This window comes from Drosophila simulans, unplaced genomic scaffold (genome assembly GCF_016746395.2).
Source record: "Drosophila simulans strain w501 unplaced genomic scaffold, Prin_Dsim_3.1 Segkk5_quiver_pilon, whole genome shotgun sequence".
In the NCBI taxonomy this organism is placed as follows: domain Eukaryota; kingdom Metazoa; phylum Arthropoda; class Insecta; order Diptera; family Drosophilidae; genus Drosophila; species Drosophila simulans.
The window spans coordinates 618,178-639,811 of NW_025416856.1; the positions used below are offsets into that span (position 1 = coordinate 618,178).

Genomic DNA, 21,634 nt, shown 5'->3' on the forward strand with positions numbered 1-21,634 from the left:
TATCGATTTTGCAGCCATATCGATTACTCTGAAAAAGTGTTTACACTTGAATACACGAAAGTCTCATAGAAATAAAGATTACTGGGTGTTCCTTCGTATACAACGGCACCTCTTTCGCCCAAGCAAGTTTTTGTTGCTTTGCGTATCTCTTTCGCGTACTACTTAGGGAAGAAGCCGCTTCAAGCGCAGCCTGTCCGAATGAACAGGTTAAAAATCACTACGAGTTTACCCAAAGGAGGACTGTTTTAAGGGCACAGCCTACAGTTTGTTCAATTCCATTTATGCAATTAATTGCTTAAAATACACGTACATTTGCTAACACATGCATTTCGCGATAAGCTGTTTAAAAGTTGTGTCTGTTAGCTGGTCGCACCTGGTCACACAGTCGAAAAGCCGTGCGAAAATCGAGAAATTCATAAAACCCGGAGGATATGCAGTGGTAATTGCGGTGTAATCCTCCGGACCGCCATGCTGTTGTGCTGTGCGGATTGTAGCGGCATTTGTCAGTAGCAGCTGTTGCAGTTGCCTAACGCACAAAAGTGCGAATCCTCACGATGACACCCTTTGATGACTTTGTCTATCTAATCAATCATGTGCTGCTGGGCGAGGAGCCGGTAAGTGGGCTTCATGGGGCCAATACCATTCAGTACTCACCTGGCATGCCCTTTCGGCCTTCTGTAGACCATCGAGGACTTCATACTGCTGGTGGGCACCCTGGTGGCATTTATAGCCTTTATCCTTTGGTGCTGCTTTCCCATACAGCCTAAGGTATGTATGCTAACTAGGCAATACGAAGTTGAAAATTTGTACTTCTTCAGCAGGAGCGTGGCCCTCATCGTCAATTCACCTGCAAGATTATCCAGAATCCCATTAAGGCCTTTGACGCCTCCACCAGCACCGACGACGCACCCATTCCGGGAGGTGGCTCCGGAATTGGCAGCTCCATGTCCAACATGCAGTATAATGGCAGCAGTGGCAGCGGAAGCTATAGCAAGAATGGTACTGTTGCCATGCACAATTACTACGTTAAAAACGGTCACCATTGCTGCACCTAATAATGGGCATTCCGACTAGCGATTGAACATGTCCTGAGATGGACAGCGTGTTATGGTTTACACACGCCGCCTTTAGTTATCATTTACTGAGCACAGCCATCCATATGCGGAGGCATATCAATTGAGCTTTGTGCCAATGGGTTAGGAGGCAGCTTAAAGTTGCCATTTCGCATTTGCAGCATATTTGGAATTTCTGAATTGTAATTGCTCAGACTGATTTGTTTATGGAACGTAAAAGGGTTGAGAAGAATAAGGAAGAAATGATGGGACCGGCGGCACGAGCATACGGTGCAGCCTCCGAGAACCCCTGAAAGTTTCAAAGACTGGAAGTTTCAAAGACTTCCTTGATTTCTATATATGTTTTATGCATTTGTTGAAATATGCGTGTAGTATGCGTATTGTGTTAAAAAAAATGGGCGTACAAACCAACTAATTCTAAGTATTTTTTTGTGTAAACAATATGATTAGTCCCAGAGAAACTCCAAGACAACCCAATGCGTGCAAACAAAAACAAAGTCCTTTATTAAACTTATTTATATTTAGTGGTAATGGAGACATAAAGTTTCCCATATATTTACATATGTACTTATATATCTTTAAGATAAATAGTGTACACGCCTAGATACACACCAATTAATTAACTTGGGTATCGTTCCACGAATTTTGCATATTGGATGTGTATTAAGGTGTACTTGATCTCATTCAATGATATTATTTGTGATGTAACAACTTCAAGGTAATTTAAATTATTCCCCAATGCGAATTTGTAAATCCCCTGAAAGAAACTAAAAGCCTAACGACAGACCGCCACCCAATTATCTCTGTTTTATTTAAAAACTGGCTTCAGAGTCTAATCAATTGGACCCTAGATAGTCCCGGGATCAGTTTGAAAGACAATTTAATAAGAAGGGATGATTCGGTAAGAATTGTCTTAGGGTATATTTATAAATTAATAATAATGGTATCAAGTATATTAGACAAAGTTAACAAGTAGTTGCCAAAGCGCTAAGCATATACGCGGAATATCAACAGAACGTTGTGTATGATGTTACGAATTTCTTCTCAGCGTTTTGGCGGACCTGGGCATAATGGGTGAATATCATGGACTCTTCCTGATAAGCGTGTATTATTTTCTTAACTGCTAGTATCTCGTTTTGTGCTTTGGTAACGGTTTAAACATTTGTAGGTCGTACTACGGGCTATATAAACATATTCAACACGAAATAAATACAAATAGCTGATGGAAGCTTCGTCTTCTAAATCTATAGACAGTCTTACGTATTAATTAAATCGTAAAGTAGGGTAAGAAATACAGGGTGTCTACTGCCTCTGATTCCTGATGGAGTATTAAAATGATAATTACAAAGTACAGTCAAGCCATAAAATTGTTGTACTTATCATTTAAAATATTCAAACTATTTTTAGATGGTATAGTATTTCCTAAATATAACTACACAAAAATGTAGGTCGTGTAAATAGGTTTTCTTTGTAATAGTGATAATCTCCTGGTGCCAGCACCAAATGATTTGTGCAAGGGTGATTTTTTCACAAGAAATCTTTGTCCATCACTAGCTACTGCAATCTCTGGGAAAGAATACATTCATCTCGATGAGGATCTGTAGAACAATAAAGACTCCGTACACCGTGAAGAGGGCTACACCCACTCGCTTCGTAAGCCGATATCCACTGAAGCTTAGGATTATGAACAGCGCCACAGTGGATATGATCAAGATCAGGATGTTATACTCGATGCCCTGGGTGCCAACCTGCTGGGGCTCCCCAGTTCCGTAGTGTATACAGTTCTTAATGAACCAAGGCACTCCAAGGGATAACAAGATGGCCAAGGAATTGGCGCCCAGCGAATTGGAAACTCCAATGCCATTTTCCCCTATAAATTGCAACATAAACATATTACTATTAGTTAAAAATAATGGGTATAATAGTGTTTTTATGACTTTGGGACATCAGGTAGAATGAAGCGTTACCTATGCAGTAAAAATATTCCGGACCACAATTACTAGCCGAGACCATTTGCCCACGACTATACGTCTAAAAAAATGTTTGAATTCTTTTTTTTGTATTATACTATTTTTCTTGAAATGTCCTTCAATATGACCAAAATTAAGCGCCTCTTTCAGTACATGTTTTTATATTTTGTTTTACTTTATATTTGTTTTGTCAGTGTATTGTTGAACACCAATAATTGTCCGAATTACTTCATTACATTAGACCTTCCGACTTTAGGTAGTAGGCAATTAATGTAGCCGCCAATCCAAATTTCAAGGCTCATTGCAACGAGATTCCCTTTAACTGAGTAACGGATATGTGACAATCGAGGATCTTTTAATACCTCTCTAATTATCTCTCTTAGGATGCATAGTTTTTCCGAAGATTGCTCAGCAGTAAAGGCAACATTTGCCACCATATAAAGTATTTGGAGTTTATAGTTTCGTTTGTCAGCGTGTCGTATAAACCAACCTCCCTCAAAAGTCATAAAGGGGAAGAAATTAATTAAAACACCACTTACCATTTCTGAGGGAAATAAGACTGGAGACGGCTTCCGGCATGGTAGAGCCAGCAGCCAGAAAGGTCAGACCCATCACAATGGTAGGCACATGAATGGCCACACCAAAGGCAGTCAGCATCCAGACGATAAGGTAGGCGTTTCCGCCAATGCAAAGAATACACATGATAAATGATAATGGGTACAGTCGGCGGTACTTCATCGGGTGCGGGATCAGTAGGGATAGCGTGACCTTAATGGGAAAGACGAAGATCCACCAGAATTGCCTCCAACCGGATGCGTCACGAGGGTAAGCGTATATGCTCTCGGGCACTCCGTCCGCGACGTCGTCCTCGTCGTTAACTGGAATCGATAATTATTTTCAAGATGAAAACAAGAGAGAATGCTATAGTCGAGTTCCCCGACTATCAGATACCCGTTACTCATCTAGTGTGAATGCGAACGCGAAATTTTATAATCTTTTTGGGATATCCATAGATATTGGGGAATAAAATGAGAAAAAATTTTAAAAATGTTCCAAAGTGTGGGAGTGGCAAAAAGTTTTTTGGAAATTCGATGGAAAGATCAAGACTAATATAACTATGAATAAATTTTCAAAATTGGTTCAAAAATGTGGCTAGACGTACGTCCAAATTTTTTGAACCATTTTTCGAAACGGGTATAACAAACGACTATTTTATATCCGATATTAAGCTAAACAAAGTGCGAGGGCGGAATCAGTAACTAGATATTAATATTATTTGAGATGGGAGAATTCCAATTCTCTAGCTCTTATTATAACTGAGATCCCAACCTCTATACGGAGGGACAGATGGTAAAGTTAATAGGGTCGGCAACGCATTCCTCACTCTGTTAGATGATTTCAACGAATCTGTTATATGGAAATAATCTCAGCTTACGATGCTTGGGATGTGTTAGGTTAGCGGTGGAAGACATGGAAGAGGTGTTTTCGGGAAGATTGACAACAAAGAGGCCATCGCCGGACAGAGGATCCTTTTTGAGCGGAAGCTGCGCCTTGGCACTGTTCTCTGGGGGCTCCGTTAGATCTAATTTACAAAAATTAAAAAATTTATTTTAACTAACACGAGGCTATAAATATTCCTAGGCCAACATACCATATCGCGTGGAGAAGCAGCAGTTCATACGATCCTCGATAAACACCCGGATGGCGGGCATGAACTTGTTGTTGTTGAACGTGATAATGTAGTAAAGCACGAGGAATCCCATCATGATGCAGGACTCCGTGAAACTAATGCTTCCGCCCCAGGCCAAGACCAGCAGGATAATCGTGTTGAAGATATAAATGAAGCAATCGCGAGCTATGGGCCACCAGTCCAGTTGCACCGGCTGAAAATCAATTATAAATCTTGTCACGTGGGAACTGGAATTATTAAGTCATCATACATAGCTACCCTACCCTACCTACAATAAAATGTCGACAGCAATTGAAAAAATATAGTGTTGGACAAGCTACTGTGATGTACACAATGACCGAGTGGTGGCGGAGCCACCCGATCGAGGCCTGCATATTGTATTTTGAGAGATAAGCTAAGAGGAGGACATTTCTTGCCGCTCTGACTTAAAATCCGATCTAGATATGTAGCTTTCAAATATGGTTCCGTGATAAAATACATAATAAACTTAAATGGCTCCAAGTGTAAAATTATGACTTTTTGTCGTGTCAACACAATACACACGACCTACACTCTAAGGGGTTGCTCTTTGGACAGGATAACACGGGTTGATGACTTTGGTGTTCTTCTGGATCCTAAACTACAATTTTCAGACCATATTTCGACTATTGTCATAATGCCAGGGGTGTGCCTGGTTTTTATAAAAAGTTTGTCAAAGGAATTTGATTATGGATACGTGACCACGACCTTATTCAGATCGCTAGTCCGTCCGATTTTGGCGTATGGATCGCCTGTTTGGAGTCCGCATTACGTTTTTCACTCGGACCGTATTTAATCGGTCCAAAAAACTTCTTAGGCCTAAATTGGAATGGAACAATGGAACAATGTTTCAAAAACGTGGGCATGGCAGTTTTGGGCGGTTTTAGGGCGTTAGAGTGAGCGTGGCAAAAAGTTTCTTTGCAAATCGATAGAAATTTAAAGGACTAATAAAAATCTGAAAAATATCAACACATTTTTAAAATGTGTGGGCGTGGCAGTTTTGTGCGGTTTGTGGGCGTTAGAGTGGGCGTGGCGACATGGGGCAACAAACTTGCGCTGCGTCTATGTCTAGTATACCCTTTTACTCTACGAGTAACGGGTATTATTACAACCATAAAAAAAAAAACGTTCAAGGACCACAACGTACATTTCCATTACAAATAACCTACTACTTTTTAGCGAATAGGGATACCCTTTTACTCCGCAAGCACGGCATGAAACCCAATCATATAAACGGTCAACATGATAAAAATTAAATAACCAGTAAACAGTCTCCAGACCAATGTTTAAGCGGTGCAAAATTACCTTGTTTAGATAGACTACATTTGTTCTTCAAAAGGAGCTTCCTTACCTTATCGATGGCGAGCGCAGCTAGGCCGGCCACTCCCAATGTGTTGAACATTAACGAGCCGATAATCGTGCCCAGGCCCATATCTGACTCCAGGATCAACGTGCTGATCGTGTTCGTGAAGAATTCGGGCATGGAGGTGGCGGTAGCCATGAAAGTGGCCGCTGCCACGTCCTTCGAGAGGTGCAAGTCCTCGCAGATGCACTCCACCGTCGGCAGGAAGTAGTCGTTGCAAATGATGGCCAGCAGGATAAAGAAGTAAACCGCAGCGAAGACGTGCAGCACCACCCATCCCTGGCGGAGTTGACTCACTGAAGATTGAACGAATAATATTAAAGTAATTGTGTGTAATGGATCCCAAATCAGGTTTAGATGGGCATTTGCAAAAATTGATTTTCTCCTTTAAATGATGAGGTTCGACGAACTTTTACCACTGTCCGAGCAATAATATCTCCGTTAAAAAGCGTAAAAGTCCTAAAATGAATCCGAAGTAAGCCTTTCAAATAATAAATGATACTCGTGCCCACGATTTCAAACAGTTCACCTAACCAGAATCGGATTCCTTGCGAATTCAGTATCTATGCATTTTGTGTCAATGTGATTCACAAATGTTGATATAATTATTGATATTATCGTCGATGAAACCCTTCCGCACTAAAATTGTTAAAAAAAGAAAGAATGCTATAGTCGAGTTCCCCGACTATTAGATACCCGTTACTCAGCTAGTGGAAATGCGAACGCGACATTTTATCATTGTTCATTTACACATTATACATTTTTATTGTGATATCCTATATCGATAGACATTGGAAAATAAAATGAGAAAAAATTGTTTCAAATTGTTCAAAAGTGTGGGCGTGAGCGCTTTGGTCATTTTTTAGGTAGGAGGGGCGTTCCCAAAGTCTTTTTGGTACACCGATAAAAATTGGCAAGACAAACAATAAATCGAAGAAATATGAAAATATGTTTCGGCAGTTTTGTGAGGTTTTAGGGCGTAAGAGTGGGCGTGGCAAGAGTTTTTTGGCAAATTGATAGAAATTTACAAGACTACTTAAATAAAATTATAAAAAATATCTAATAATGGTTCAAAAATGTGGGTGCGGTACTTTTGGGCGGTTTTAGGGCGCTAGAGTGGACATGGCAAAAAGATTTTTGACAAATCGGTAGAAATTTACATGACTAATAAAACTATGAAAAAATATCAAGACATTGTTCAAAAGTGTGGACGTGGCAGTTTTGAGCGGTTTGTGGGCGTTAGAGTGGGCGTGGCAACTATGTCTCTGGAAGCTGCATTCATTCATCATACGGACAGGCGGTATAGTATTAGCATTCAAAATTTTATATTACTCCTTGTTATTTAGAAAATATAGTTAAAATGAAAAGCAACAAAAAGCCTTAACATTTATTGTATCAACAAAATGAAAAATAATATTTTTTTATATTGATTCATATGTACATAGGTAACTTCAAACATCTTTCCGTTTAAAATTGCGGGCAGAAATAGAAGCTTAATGGATCATTGCAAATCTGATTAAAACATGAAAATGAAAATAAATTAAATTTATGTAGAAAATTCGTTTCTTAGGCAAACTCTAAGAGCTTTCGAAAGGCAACGCTAGAAATGGTTGATAACCCAAAATATTAAATTTTGTTCGCGCACTTTATAGATTTAACAAAATATACCTGGCAACAGGCAGGGGATTAGATACGGATACTCGATCGATCTCCGTCATTTCTTAAATTTAGACTATTAAACAGCTTTGTGCTTGGTGTTGGACGGGACACCGTAAAGCAGCAAAATCTTATCGCGGTTCCATTAAAATCTAGACCCGTTCGCTGGTTGTATCGCTATTCGAATGTAAGTGCTCTAGATTACAATTGCTGACGATAAAAGAGCGTTCCCCAACTGCTGTCTCGTGTCCGTTCGTCCGTAACTCCAGTAAGTACTATATATGACGACGCCCCTGCAAACAGACTATGCGGCATACCCGATTTATTGGCCATTGAATAGCCCCTTATCGCAGCTGATATCGCTGAAGCAGGAAAGACATTGAAAAAAGATACCGGACAGAGCGGATAGCGGACAACGGACACTGTCCGCGGACAAGTTCAAGTGCAGTCCAAATTTTTTTAACAGCGCGCTCATTTTTAGCTGATTAGAGTTACTATGTGTGTACGGTTATCTGTGCGTGAGACGGAACTAAACTCACCCGTAAACAGGTCGGCAAACTCGTCCATCGGAGATCCTTCATCCTCGCCAGGACACGTGGCGCGTGGCAGGATGTCCAGCAGAAGCTGCTCATCAAAATAGCGCAGCGAGACCTCCAAAAAACTGCTTGCGTTGCTAGTTGCTGCTGGAAAGACAAACCAAAAACCGGGCAATGAAACTAATATTCATCAGGGACTCGAGATGCATATCTCCGCGGCCTCACTTTTTCCAGTTTAATGGAAAATACGTTTGACGATAAGATTACGGAGAAATCAATTGAAAGCCGTGTTATTATCGCAATCAAAATCGTATGTGATACAATACTAGAATAAGGCCTTTTACCACGCTAAGGAAACTTAAAGCCAATTGTTTTAAATTAAATAAGTTGATGTTTTAAGGGGTTGCTAATGATTTCCCCGTGCCTATATTATTACTCGTAATAGCCGAACGTCTTATATTTTAAAACTCCTGGACCACAAAAATCTCAACCATCCAACTCAAAAAACAAGACTTAACGGGCCTTCGCATGAAAACCATTTGGCGCTTTATTTGTTTATTTGGTGTTTTGTATAATTTTTTTTAAGGCACCTTTGATTTCCACTTCGGTTATTTCCCATAACAATTCGAATGGGGACTTAATTTTAATTGAAAGAAGGATAATCATTTATTTTCGCTAACTTACAAACAATGTATTACAAATAAATATTTAGCTAGAAGGCTAGACTTAATACAGATTAATGCTAGAATCAAAACTGAATTTATTTTTGAGATTAGTATTATTTGCCACAATATTGTATGCCTGTTAATACAGCAGAAATTTGATGTTATAGTTTGTAATAAATTTGTTTTTAGGACTTTAAACTAATTACACGGCACAAAATTTGAATTGAATCTACCATTAACTTTTATCTCACCTGGTTAGAGCTGTTTCAATTGTTTAAAAACAACGTCTAACAAAACAACCAGTATGGAGCTATTCGTAGAATGTTACTAATCCACTGGGTAGCTTATATTGGCTTTAAAATAAACCATTGCGTTTTCCGATTATTATGATTTCATTACAATATCTGCAGTTTACACGAAACGCCCAAGAAAAAAAAAACGTTCCGTTCAAATTCGTGGTCGGACAGTCAAATATACATATAGCCGTGTTATTCTAGTGTCTTTGGCCGTGGGACAATTAGACAATTAGAGTAGATGCCAATACCAATGCGCCACATGCTTGATTGAATTTTAAGAATTGCATTGGGCCCTAAATGAGTGAGACCGTCATGGGCATTCGCTGATGATTTGTTTATGTTTGTTTGGCTTTGAGTGATTGTTTTATGATTCCCGGACGGGGGGCTTCATTATCTTGGGGAAGGTTCTCCGGCTGGGTCTAGACTCCACAGTCTTATCAGCTTTACACCCTCCGCCAGTAAATGAATTTCCAATGTCAGCCATTATATTCTGTTTCGTTTTAGTTCATTTCTTTATTTTTGTTTCTGTTTTTGATCCGTTTTGTTGACCAAGTCCAATGAACAGTGGGAGCAACAACTTGACCCCATTATGCACATGAACTTGATGCTCCGGCCACGCTCTTTGGGTTTTCATCACCATACCATTGTATTGGACTTTTTGTTGTATCTCTGTATATTGCGTGCGAAGAATTGAGGCACCTGGTTCACAGTAACATCGACGATTGCGCGGCAGCAACGTGCGCGACAAGAGCACTGAATGTTTATTTGTTTTCCACCTGCAGTCTCCAGGTCGAAAATTAAAACGCTAACACAATCGCGGCAAGAAAACAAAGGAAAATAACTCAAGCAAACATCGGGCGATCTTACATACTCCCTGCATTCAAGCCCAACTGGTCAAATTCACATCGACAACCAAGGGCACCAGTGTCGCGTTCCATCGTGAAGAAAAGTCTTGGCCGACTGAATGCATCTGGAATGCACTAGTCACTAGCCATAGGCGCACTCGCAGAACGCGTTTACAGTTTCACGGCCCAAAGCCCGAACACGAACCCGAACAAATCCGAACTCAGCTGACAAACAAGTTTATTGAACTTGTTCGCGTGTGCTGTCAGTTTAAAACGCACTCGAAGAAATTTGGAAAACTACTTGAAGGGCAGTAAGAAGAGGAGAAATTGAAATGTTAAATATATGCTTATTTCGAAACAAATGAATGCAGGGTGGAGTAACCCTGTTTATGCAATGAACGACACTCAACACTTGTAGATTTACAATACGTTATAAAAACTCTTTTATAGGAATATAGTTTTTCCATACGAAATATAAACGTATTCTTGTCAATTTTTATTTCGTTTGTTATTACGTGCAATTTTCCATTTTCCCTAGTAAAACACTGCACTTACATTCGAATTCACCGACGGCATTGTAAAAGCAAAGGAAATCCCCTTAAATCGTGGCCAACGTTTCTTTGAGTGTTGCGCTAAGCTTATGAGATGTACAGGAAAATCCAAACTCAAGTCAAGTCGAAGGCCCAGTCAGAGTCGAGTTTTGTTCCTCAGTGTCAGGCCGACTTGCGGAAATCGGGGAAATTTTGCACTGGGAGCCGAAACCCGTCGTTCAGAGCTAAATCGGAGACCGTGGGGATCCCCAGAGTTGTGGGCCCGCCCACCAGTTCGCTGGTTGTGGAACAGCACACTGCCAAGGTCTTCTGTATGTTTTGTAAAAAAACATCGGCAGTCTTTTCTATGTTTCGAAACAGTAGTGAATTCGAATGCAAGTGCACTAATTGGAACTAAAGCCAATGCAAATGGATTCAATGCGAAAAGTACTGGCGGGGTAAGCACGATTCATTGGTTCGGTGCCAGTTGTCTGTACAATGGCAATGGTATGGTAAAGTGATTATGCGCCATCACTGGTCAACAAAACTGAGTATGATAAAAGTGTCGAATGAATTTGAACATCTTTTGAAGTTCTGCAGCTACTGGTTACTGCTACTTACCCAAAAATATTTTTGTGTATGTGTGGGACGATATAGAAAGGGAATGGTAACGGAATGCATCCATATGAGGGATTATGATATGATCTCTTTTCATACCTGTCAACGTGAATTTCATGTGTGCAAGCACTTTTTTGTCCTCCGGGATCTTAAAAGCAGAAATGTTGCGGGGCTTTTGTGCCATGTTGCATGGTGTTATCCCGCCTTGACGGACGGCGGAAAATAATGCAAAACAATAACGAACAGCACCACAGAAATAAGCGAATTAACATGAATTGATAGTAATGCTCAAGCTTAGGCTCAAGATCGGCAAACATTAAACGACTATAATTGCTGGCCCCCGTGCACAAATAGGGCTGGGCCGAAAGTCCCCTGCTGGCATTGCCCAATTTTGACCGGTGCTTTTATTGCAACCAACGTCGAACGTCACCGGGCTAGAACCACAAATTCCTTCTCATCGTTCCAGCGAAAATCGTTGTTTGGAATTACCAAACAAACATATAATGAGCATACTAATCGCGGCGCATGTAGCACTGAATGTGGGCAGCTTGGCCAGTGGGATTTGGGATGTGATTTTGCGTTTCCAAAGAACCCGGGAATCACTTGGACCGGTCCTGCTATCGATTACCGATTTGAAGCCGCCTCCCAGCACACATCTTTATTATAGCTGATTACGGCGATGATGGTGCTCAAACTAAGATCAAGATCATGAATCGACACATTTGCTAGCGTAAAGTATGTGTTAATGGGTAAAGGGTGGTGAATACGACAGGTGGTAACAGCAGCTATTGCAAGCTTACCTATTCCGAATCTAAGTCTCATTTGCTGTTGAACTCATTAAGCTATCAAGTTAATCGCACGTTTCGTTCGCAGGTGTAAATCGCGGGGAAACCACATTATGTTATTCCGGATCCTCTGATAAGGGCGGAAAGCGCGAGGGCAAACTGCCACTCATGGATGGCGCATCTTCGAACAAAACGCACGAACCCACAAAGTTAAGTGGTTAGGATGGATCCATTTGCGGACATTGGATAAGTGCTACTTGATTGATCGATCGATCAACTATCCATCCATCTGTTCCACAAACAAGTGCGAACTGAATCGCTTTGGATGACAGGAAGTCTAGATAAGCTAGCGGCTAATGATTATACAAAGGTTTAAACATTTGAACTAGCGGAGAGCCGGATAAGCCGGATAAGCCGGAAAATATTTGGTAAATATTTCCTTTTTAAAAGTAAACATTTCAAGGGCCATATTTACCTAGCGCCCAAGTTACCAATCGGAATGTTAGCGAATCATGATTGCTAGAGGAGGGTTACTTTATGGAAATTTAAATGAAATGTTGACGAAAGTAAAATTTAAGATAGAAAGACTGCTTCGACAAACAAATTTTAAATGGAAGTAACACGTTATAACCTTACTTTTAGATTAAGAATTAATTATTTTATGATATAATAGTTAATAATAGTGCAACAAGACGAGGGCATAGCAAGCATGCTTCTATTAAATTATTTACCATTATTAAGATTATATCCTCTTAATTTTGTGTCTCACCTTTGGCCTGAGTAACCGTCAAAAAGCTTCCACATAATGTAAAGAAAAGGCAACACCAAAAGGTGGCAGTTTTGACCATCTCGAACTATAGTACTTATAAAACAGAAAATAAATGGCTTCTGAACGTAAAAAAAAATGAAGAAAATACACGTGCTGCTGACACTTCGTCTTTGAAAATATATTTTAAAGCGCCGAACAGGGAAAAATTGAGCACACACGGTGAATGCGTAGCGGAGCGCCCGAACTCGATTCTTTGGCGGAAACTCGACTTTCGATGCGTTCGGTTTTCGAATTTTCGGACTTCCGTTCCCGGTATTTCGTACGAGTCGCTACTCGCTGGCAAACTCCAGCAAACCGTTTGGCTAGAATAGTATTGCACAACTAATAAAGTGGGGTCCGCTCGCGCCCGTCTTAATAATAAACAGCGACGTCGATGGTAGCGTTGGCAGAGGCAGCAGCAGTAGCGTCGGCAGAGGCGTACCTTCGAATTGACGGTTTTATAAAGATATCTCTATAGTACGTCTAGTCAACTCAAGTAAGTCGGTGCCCGTTGCCTGTTTTATGGCCAGTTGTTATACCTCCTCCTCTATGGCTCCTCCGCCGTTTTACCATATTTAACCTCCTTTCTTTAGCATGATTCATATTTGCTTTTTATTTGCCTATCAGTCGTGAAGTACCCCTGATAAGGGAGATCTCGTGTGTAATCCCCCCAAAGCTTTTTTTGCTTCGATATGCCTTTACTCTCACTTGCTGCTCGTAATTGTAATCTAAAGGGAAATTTATTGGCAAGTACATTAAATATATATTTTATTTGATTATGACAAATTGAGTTTTTAAATAAAGTTTGTGTAGTATTTATATATGTATATGTGTATATATGTATATAAAAACATATAAAGCTCAATAGAGGAAATAGACTTTATTCGATATTTCTGATGCGCGCCACCTGGCGGCTGTTACATTTATTTGTAACGACTCTCTGGGGTCAATGACCATCGTATGCATTGATTTTTACTGTTTCGCTAGATGTTGACTGAATAAACGAAAAATACCTTTTCCAAAAGAAAAATAAAATCGACAATTCAAAACTTTTGTACAGGTGTTGCGTGACAGATTTTGGCGGTTTGTAGACGTTAGAGTCGAAACAAACTTGCGTAGACTTCATTCTTAATATCTATTTTTATCCTAATATCTATTTTTATATTTAGTTTCTCAAATCTTGAAGTTTATACAACTCGGCTGGTTGTTCTCATCAACGTCCTTCTACATCCTATATAATACAACAAATCTAGTATACCCCTTTATTCTTATAGTAACCGGTTAAAAGAATTGGTAATTGCCTTCAGTAAGAGAAAAGCATTTTATAAGAAAGATTACAATAAAATTCAAGAGTCATATTCCCAGAAAATCAGATTCCCGTTACTCAGCTAGTGTGAATGCGAACGCGAAATTTCATAATTTTTCTGGGATATCGATAGATATTGGGGAATAAATGACAAAAATTGTAAGAAATTTTCAAAAGAGTGCTCGCAGTTTTGTGCGGGTTTGTGGACGTCAGAGCGGGCGTGACAACATGGGTCAACAAACTTGCATTGCGTCTTAGTCTCTAGAATCTGTATGCTTAATCAACCTTCTAGCTTTTTTAGTTCCAGAGATCTCGACGTTCATATCCCTTTTATTCTACGAGTAACGGGTATAAAATCAAGAGCCAGAATTGTGGAAATAGCGCCAAACCCACAACATATCACACAGTGGTATGTTGAAGTAAATGCCAATCCAGATAAGTGTAAGGAGGCCCCAAAATCTATGTAGGTATATAGTCGTAAATACACCAGTAATAGTTCTGATAAGACGGCAAAACAACAATTGGGTTGACATTTTATCAATCGATTGCCAGTAGTCACTTACCGATTACAAACACATATGCACGATCCTCTGTTACTGATTGAATATCTGCTTTTAGGGAATGGTTCAAATCTTCTAGTAACAGAATAACAATCATTTGAAAAGCTTAAAATATAAGCTTTTAAAGTGTGCCGTTATACGCGTAACTCGTAGAGTAAATGGTATTCTAGATTCGTTGAAGTGTATGTAACAGGTATATGGAAGCGTTTCCGACCATATAATGTATATACATTTTCGATCAGGACCAATAGCCGAGTCGATCTAGCCATGAAAACTGCCACGACAACAATTTTTAAAACTGTTTCGATTCATCTTTGTTTTATTGTTTGTCTTGCCAATGTCCTTTATTACACCTAAAAAACGCCCAAAACAGTCACGCCCACAATTTTATTTCCCAATATCTATCAATATCCCAGAAAAATGATAAAATTTCGCTTTCGCATTTCCCCATTTTATTTTTAGCTGTCAGTCAAGAATTTATTGTTTGAAAGGAAAAGAAATTCTGTAAACACTTTTACAAAAAGTGTGTGTCTTTATTAACCATTAGTTAATGAGTAATTAAGCAAAACGCAACTTGCGATTTGCTTATTGGGCATAACGCATAGACTCTTTGTGTCCATTTAAAGCCAATAATTCTAAATTGTCTTCCGATTTGTTCGGTACTTAATATACATAAGTGCTTCATATTTAATATTAAATCTTGGCCTATCTTTTATAATTTAACTTGTGTAAAATTAGCTAAATACAAATTTGGGATTTGGAGTTCTAGTGAAGTATCAGCTCTAACAAAAGATAGCTTCATAATCTAGTTCGTGGACTATCTGATACCCGTTACTTAACTAATATTAAATTTTTTGGGCGTGCAAGCGTTGGAGTGTAATGTAAATTGCACATGATTGCCATTCGATATGTATTTCATATATCATTTCAAAATGACCAATGTTATGACGTAGTTGCTTTTATATATTGCGTGCCTTCGCTTTCGTAGATAATTTCATCCAATTGCAAATATAAAATAATAAACTAATATTTATAGACTTCAGCAAGCCGATAGCCAGCGCATTAAATCAATACGCGTTTGAATTTGATTTCGATTCAGATTTCGTTTCTCTTTCTGGGAATTTTTATTTCTAGGGGGTTTTGTTGGTGTTCATGACGTTAAAAATATATTTAGACGTCATGGATTTTAGCAAAACGATGGCGTAGAACCTGACAGGTGCTCTAAGAATATATATGTGTTGTTGTTTATCAGTACATTGATATATCAATCAGAAGGCGATAAAATAGCTCGGGCAGCTGCTCTACTCCAAAACACCAGCAATATTCGAATTTTTTTGGACAACTTAATGCAAACAGATGTTTTGACCATTTGATTTGATAAGATATTTTCATACAAAAGATTTGTACAGCCACGTGCGGAAGTAACATGTTGTTCAAATTCTTTGATGGCCGTTAAAAATACAAGAGAGAATGCTGTAGTCGACTTCCCCGACTATCAGATACCCGTTAATCAGCTAGTGGAAATGCGGACGCGAAATTTCATAGTTTCTCTGGGGTATCGATAGATATAGGTAAATAAAATGAGAATAAACTTAAAAATTGTTCCAAAGGGTGGGCGTGACAGTTTGGCCTGTTTGTAGGTGTAAGCAGGGGCGTGACCAATGTGTTTTTGGTATACGACAGAAGTGGGAAGGACAAACAAGACAATGAATAGAAGAAAATTTAAAACATTTTTCAAATGTGTGGGCATGGCGGTCGAAAGTTTTGGGCCGTTTGTGGGTGTTAACGTTTTGGTCTATGTCTCTGAAAGCTGCATGCTCAATTTCAACATTCTAACACTCTATATTATCTAACTTTCATCGCAAAGGGCTTATGAACGTGATAAAAGCTTACTTTAATGAGCTTGAGTGACCCACATATCTACTATACTTATGTACATATGTATTTGATTTGATTTGGTCGCTTCTTCTCGTTAGTTCTTCTTGTATTATCTTAGAAAAGTTTGTTGTGTGTCTGTTGTTTGTGTTGTATTGTTTTTGTACCGTGTGTTGCATTTGTTTATTAGGGTTATGTTTTCTATTTGTAATTGTCGTTTTTGGGGTTTGTTTCAGCTTCGGTGGTGATGGCGCATGAAATGTTTGAGTTTAGCTTGGATCCGTCTGTGTAGATAAATGTGTGGTTTTTGTCGGTTTCTTTTGCTTCATATAAACGTTTTTTTTTAAATATTTCAGGTGGAGTGTTGTCTTTTTTGTAAATGTGTAGAGATTATTATATTCTATATTTATTATTTATATTTTCGGGATGTTTCCATTGTGGTTTTGTTTTGAGTAGTTTAATTGGTTTGTAGGGTATGTAGCGGAGTTGACATGTTTCTATTACTCGATCTAATGGTGAAGTTCGATTTTTCTTCTTGCTTTGGGTTTTTGGTATTTCGATATTTGTATATTGTTGGCTTTTATGATATTTTTAAAGAGTTTAACTGTGAGGTGGTCGCGGGAAATCGTCTGCATATGCACAAAATGTATTTTCTTGAATTTTGCTATGACGTTGGCAACCTTTTTATAGGCGATAAAGAAAGAACTGCCGATATTGGTAATCCTTGTGCCGTTCTCTAGGGCATAGATTTTTAATCTTTTTGGTTCTACCTCTACTGTTATTTTTCAGTTTTTTGCTAAGTTTTTTATATAATTTATTATTTTTGGTTTTATTCTATTAGTTGGTCAATTATTGATCAAGTTCTCGTGCGAAGTCAAGGGAGATGAGTGAGGTGTTTGTTAGTGTTATCGTTGTTCGTTAGGAATCACCGCAGTCTATTTGCTATTATTTATATGTCAGTATGTCAGTCTTATCCTTTTCGGGCTTAAGTAAAGGTATTGCGCTCGTTTTGTATGATTAAGCTATGAAGGTATTGTTCAATTTGGATGAGTATTCTGTTTTGAACTATTGGTGATGAGTTTCTTATCATAGGGTAGGATATTCTGCTAATACTTGGTGTTGAACCTTTGAGGGATTAAAGGGCTATGTCTAGTTCGATTTTTGGTATGGTATTTTCTCATTCTAGTGGAATCACACAGTATATATCATCACACAGTATATATCATCGGCAAATCATTTTGCAACATTTGTGGTTTATATTTCCTCAGAGAATTAAAAAAGTTTAAAGTGTTGTCATGGAAAACAGGAGCACAGGTATGTAGATTTCTAGTTCACAAACATTTTTGTGTATGTTATATGTTTTTGTGTGTTGTATCGTGTTTTGTTTATGTGCCTTTTTTACAGTCAGCTTTTTACAGTGTAGCTGTGTTTCGTGGAATATAACTTTTGTATGGCAAACCACTTCAAAAGAGTTTTAACGGCAAGTTATTAACTAACATGTGTATAATATAATACAACTAGTTTCATATGCTCCTTTTTGTTCCTTTTTGAAAAAGTTACGTTTTTGTAGATGAATACTTGTTTGGGCATGCAGAGTTGCTAGACACTTGGAGCAAAAATAGTCGCTCTGAGGATGCAGTTAGGCAGCATATATCTAAAAAAATTCGTCAGAATAATTTAAATAAATGTTGTATTTCATTGGTAAATAAAAAAGTTAAGTCCTTCCTTGATTACATAAGGAAACATTTGCCAGGTTGCAATAGATCGTTGGACACGTTGAAGAAAAAACACTTCAAATGGCTGGCATCTAGTATTAGTATAATCGCTGATTGGAAAACTCCAAACAAAGTTGGTCGTCCAAAACTAGTTTATGAAAGGGCTAGTGACCGACTTAAAAGAAAATTAGCTTCGGACCTTGCGGATGAAAATAATAATTCTGTACCATTACTCTTGCATGCTGCTTCAGTTTCGGCTAAAAAGGGAAATGAAAAGGACATGGCAGTTGTATTAAAAGCAGCTGGTAACAGCGATAATATCAATAATATAAAAAGAAAAATGTTCTCTTCTGAGCTTTTTATTTGAAAACGGATTTACAGAAAGCCAATACATCAATTTAAAAAGTACACGGCTTTGATATTTACCCATCATATTCTGATGTTCTTAATGCTAAACTAAAGCTTAGACCCAATGGCACAACTTCGCGGATTCTTGAAATGCAGTATGAAACTTTCACAGCAAATACCAACTCGATGGAATGCCAATTAATATTTAGCTATGGATATGATGGATCAACTGGTCAGAGTATTTATAAGCAACGTTATGAAGAAATCGGTGCTGTATATGATGGATCGCTGTTTGTTACTACAATTGTGCCATTAAAGTTAGTAGACAATGAACAAAAAATAATTTGGATCAACAGATCGCCACAATATATACGGTTTTGTCGTCCTTTAAAAATTGAATTTGTTAAGAAAACTCGAGAGCTTATATTAGCAGAAAAAGAAAACTACCCAGACGCGCAATCTGCACATATATTTGCATAAAATAGACAACATTAATATATTTGTAAAACATGTCGGTCAAATGACACTAATAGACGGTAAAGTCTTAAACATATTAACATGAAACTCTTGCCAATGTTGCCCGATTTGCGGAGCAAAGCCAACGCATTTTTGAATGTGAATGATTTTAATTCAGATGATTTTAATTCACCATGCGTTGGAAGCGGTCATGATGATCATGGTGATTGCCAGGACATCGACGAGGGCGAGGAGGACGATGAAAGAGAACTTCTACAGAAAGATCATGAACTTGATGTAATAGCCTCAGACAAAGAGTTTTTTAAATTAATAAATAAGTTTATTTTTTTGTAAGTATAATAGCACAAATAGGACAAAATGATTTTTACCATCATATACATCTTAATATGATTTTATTTTATTTGATTTTCTGTAAATAATATCAATAAAATATGTAATTAAATATAGATACAACATTTTTTTCTTTGGTAAGGTAAATATTTTTATGGCATATCGGTCAGATCGTTTATATGGCAGCTATATGAAAGGTGACCAAATCACTTGAAACTTTGTGAATCATCTTGGGGGAAGTAAAGAGTAACACAAACCAAATTTGGTGAAGATAGGTCATCATTTCGAATTTCTGCCAAAAAAAAACACATAAAAACCACTGTGCAGTGTTGTGCAAGCTGGTCTGCTATTATGTCCTTGTCGTTGGTAGTCTAATTTTGTGAAGTCGTGCTAAGTTTTTATTTCACCAGGTTTCTGTGCATGGTATTGTAGGGTTTATAGGGCGCTTATTTTGTTAATTATGGCTGCCTCTTTGTTTACGACGGTTGAGAAAGGGAACCTAACCCAGTTTGCTTTATTCATATTATTTTATTTTTATTTATTTTTTAATGCTTAGAGATATATCCCCAATAATGTCTTCTATTTCGTTTTTGGGCCCTTGGGCCAAATTCACAAGAAATATTGTCTGCAAAACAAAAAATCAGTACCGAGTAATCCCCTGATACAAATAAGTGTAATCAGTCCCTTCAAGCGAGCAATCCACGAAGCTCTTAAAATCTGCACCAAGATGCCAGGTATTATCTTTATAGCACCGACTCCCCTTTCCCCATCTCCGCTATCAACAATCACGCAATCACTCCCACTACGCCACCACTGTAAAAAATAACCGTCATCTTGATCCCTGGCCATATAGGTATCAAAGGAATCGAAAACGTGAACGCTGAAGCCAAAGCGGCATCCAAACGTCCATTAACCTATACACCAAACAATAACTCCCTTGTGAGTTATCATACCCACTTCCTTGAGACAAAACAAGAGACAATGCAATAGTCGAGTTCCCCTAATGGGAATGCGAACGCGAAATTTCATAATTTTTCTGGCATATCGATTGATATTGGGGAATGAAGACAAAGACGCAGCGCAAGTTTGTTGACCCATTTTGCCCCGCCCACTCTAACGCCCTAAAACCGGCCCACATTTTTGATAAATTGTTGGATATTTTTTCATAATTTTATTATTCTTGTAAATTTCTAACGCTCTAAAGCCGCCAGACCGGTCACGTCCACACTTTTGAAAATTTTGAAAATTTTTTGTCATTTTATTCCCCAATATCTATCGATATCCCAGAAAAATGAAGAAACGGGTATCTGATAAACGGGGAACTCGACTATAGCATTCCCTCTTGTTTTGGAGTATATGTATGTACATACATATGTTTACCATATGTTGGATGTTTTGGAGGTATATACATTAATAGTTACTGACCCAATTGCCGTATAGCAAATGTGACAGAAGAACCCAAGTTTTATATTATTAATAATACAAATACAAAATGTAATAAAACCTTTTATATTACTAACAATGAGTAATAGGCAAGTTTATTTAAGTTTATTTTATTTTGAGCCACAGTCAAGTGCCCTCTTTCTCCCATTGTTAAATATAATATAATAATTAATACAGGTGGCACAATTCGGGGTTGCAAGGGATTCGTGTGCCAAAAGGGAGGCGACGAAAAGCTGAGGAATAATAATTGTTCTATGCAATATTATCTTCAGAATAAAGAGCTTTTCAAGCAATCACAAGTGGCCAAAGAAATTAAAAAACCCTTATCAATAATACTAATTATACTCCACCAAATACAGAAATATATTACCAATGAGAACGTGATACTGCAGTATCTCTATACGTTTGATGTCATAACATGGCTAATTGACGTCACCATGTGCAGATTGACCAGCGATTGCCGGAAACAGATTTGACACCTGTCCTCGAATCAATTAGCCCAACGCAATATATACTACTTATATATATGTAGCGGCTCAAGATAATGTGTATACATATGTCGATCTGGCAAAGGACAACTTATTGCTGAAAGCTAAAATACTTATTATATTATATTTGTACCGGGTATCTGGGTATCGGTAATCGCATCTATATAAGCAACGAGTTCTTAGGCACATGCTTTATGTATAATAACAAGTACGGAGTAAGCTATGCACATATATTTTAT

At 38.2% G+C, this 21,634-nt stretch overlaps 2 protein-coding genes and 1 long non-coding RNA gene across 11 annotated transcripts; 2 read left to right on the forward strand and 1 right to left on the reverse strand.

Annotated features, from left to right (window-relative positions):
- The first annotated feature begins 16 nt into the window (after nt 1–16).
- LOC6740291 lies at nt 17–1,870 on the forward strand. 3 transcript variants are annotated; one of them, XM_016172246.3, is made up of 3 exons: nt 22–614; nt 682–768; nt 822–1,870. In XM_016172246.3, exons 1-3 carry the CDS (start codon nt 555–557, stop codon nt 1,053–1,055), a joined length of 381 nt encoding a protein of 126 aa, XP_016026102.1. In that variant the 5' UTR covers nt 22–554; the 3' UTR covers nt 1,056–1,870. The 3 variants fall into 3 exon arrangements, with proteins under 3 accessions (XP_044779774.1, XP_016026102.1, XP_002077167.1); XM_002077131.4 differs by having other exon boundaries at nt 25–614; nt 819–1,870; XM_044923839.1 differs by lacking the exon at nt 682–768 and having other exon boundaries at nt 17–614; nt 819–1,870.
- LOC6740289 (sodium/potassium/calcium exchanger 4) lies at nt 1,513–13,316 on the reverse strand. Of its 7 annotated transcripts, none has more exons than XM_016172244.3 (7): nt 12,815–13,316; nt 8,310–8,450; nt 6,103–6,410; nt 4,695–4,926; nt 4,479–4,625; nt 3,583–3,921; nt 1,513–2,943 (listed from the first exon to the last, which is right to left on the reverse strand). In XM_016172244.3, exons 1-7 carry the CDS (start codon nt 12,891–12,893, stop codon nt 2,624–2,626), a joined length of 1,566 nt encoding a protein of 521 aa, XP_016026107.1. In that variant the 5' UTR covers nt 12,894–13,316; the 3' UTR covers nt 1,513–2,623. The 7 variants fall into 7 exon arrangements, with proteins under 7 accessions (XP_016026107.1, XP_016026105.1, XP_039154190.1 ...); XM_016172242.3 differs by having other exon boundaries at nt 8,310–8,453; XM_039298256.2 differs by lacking the exon at nt 12,815–13,316 and adding an exon at nt 10,139–10,327.
- Nucleotides 10,430–12,950, forward strand: LOC120285629. Its single transcript, XR_005544863.2, has 2 exons — nt 10,430–11,100; nt 12,134–12,950. It is a non-coding gene; the product is annotated as an uncharacterized LOC120285629 (long non-coding RNA).
- Nucleotides 13,317–21,634: the final 8,318 nt, after the last annotated feature.

Excerpts from the sequence above, each read along its gene's own strand:
- LOC6740291 (XM_002077131.4), top strand. The coding sequence starts at position 555 with ATGACACCCTTTGATGACTTTGTCTATCTAATCAATCATGTGCTGCTG. Across the intron at positions 615-681 it reads TGCTGCTGGGCGAGGAGCCG|ACCATCGAGGACTTCATACT; the intron begins GTAAGTGGGCTT and ends GGCCTTCTGTAG. Across the intron at positions 769-818 it reads GCTTTCCCATACAGCCTAAG|CAGGAGCGTGGCCCTCATCG; the intron begins GTATGTATGCTA and ends GTACTTCTTCAG.
- LOC6740289 (XM_016172242.3), bottom strand. The coding sequence starts at position 12,893 with ATGGTCAAAACTGCCACCTTTTGGTGTTGCCTTTTCTTTACATTATGT. Across the intron at positions 3,922-4,478 it reads CCTAACACATCCCAAGCATC|TTAACGACGAGGACGACGTC; the intron begins GTAAGCTGAGAT and ends TATCGATTCCAG. Across the intron at positions 2,944-3,582 it reads TCTTATTTCCCTCAGAAATG|GGGAAAATGGCATTGGAGTT; the intron begins GTAAGTGGTGTT and ends TGCAATTTATAG.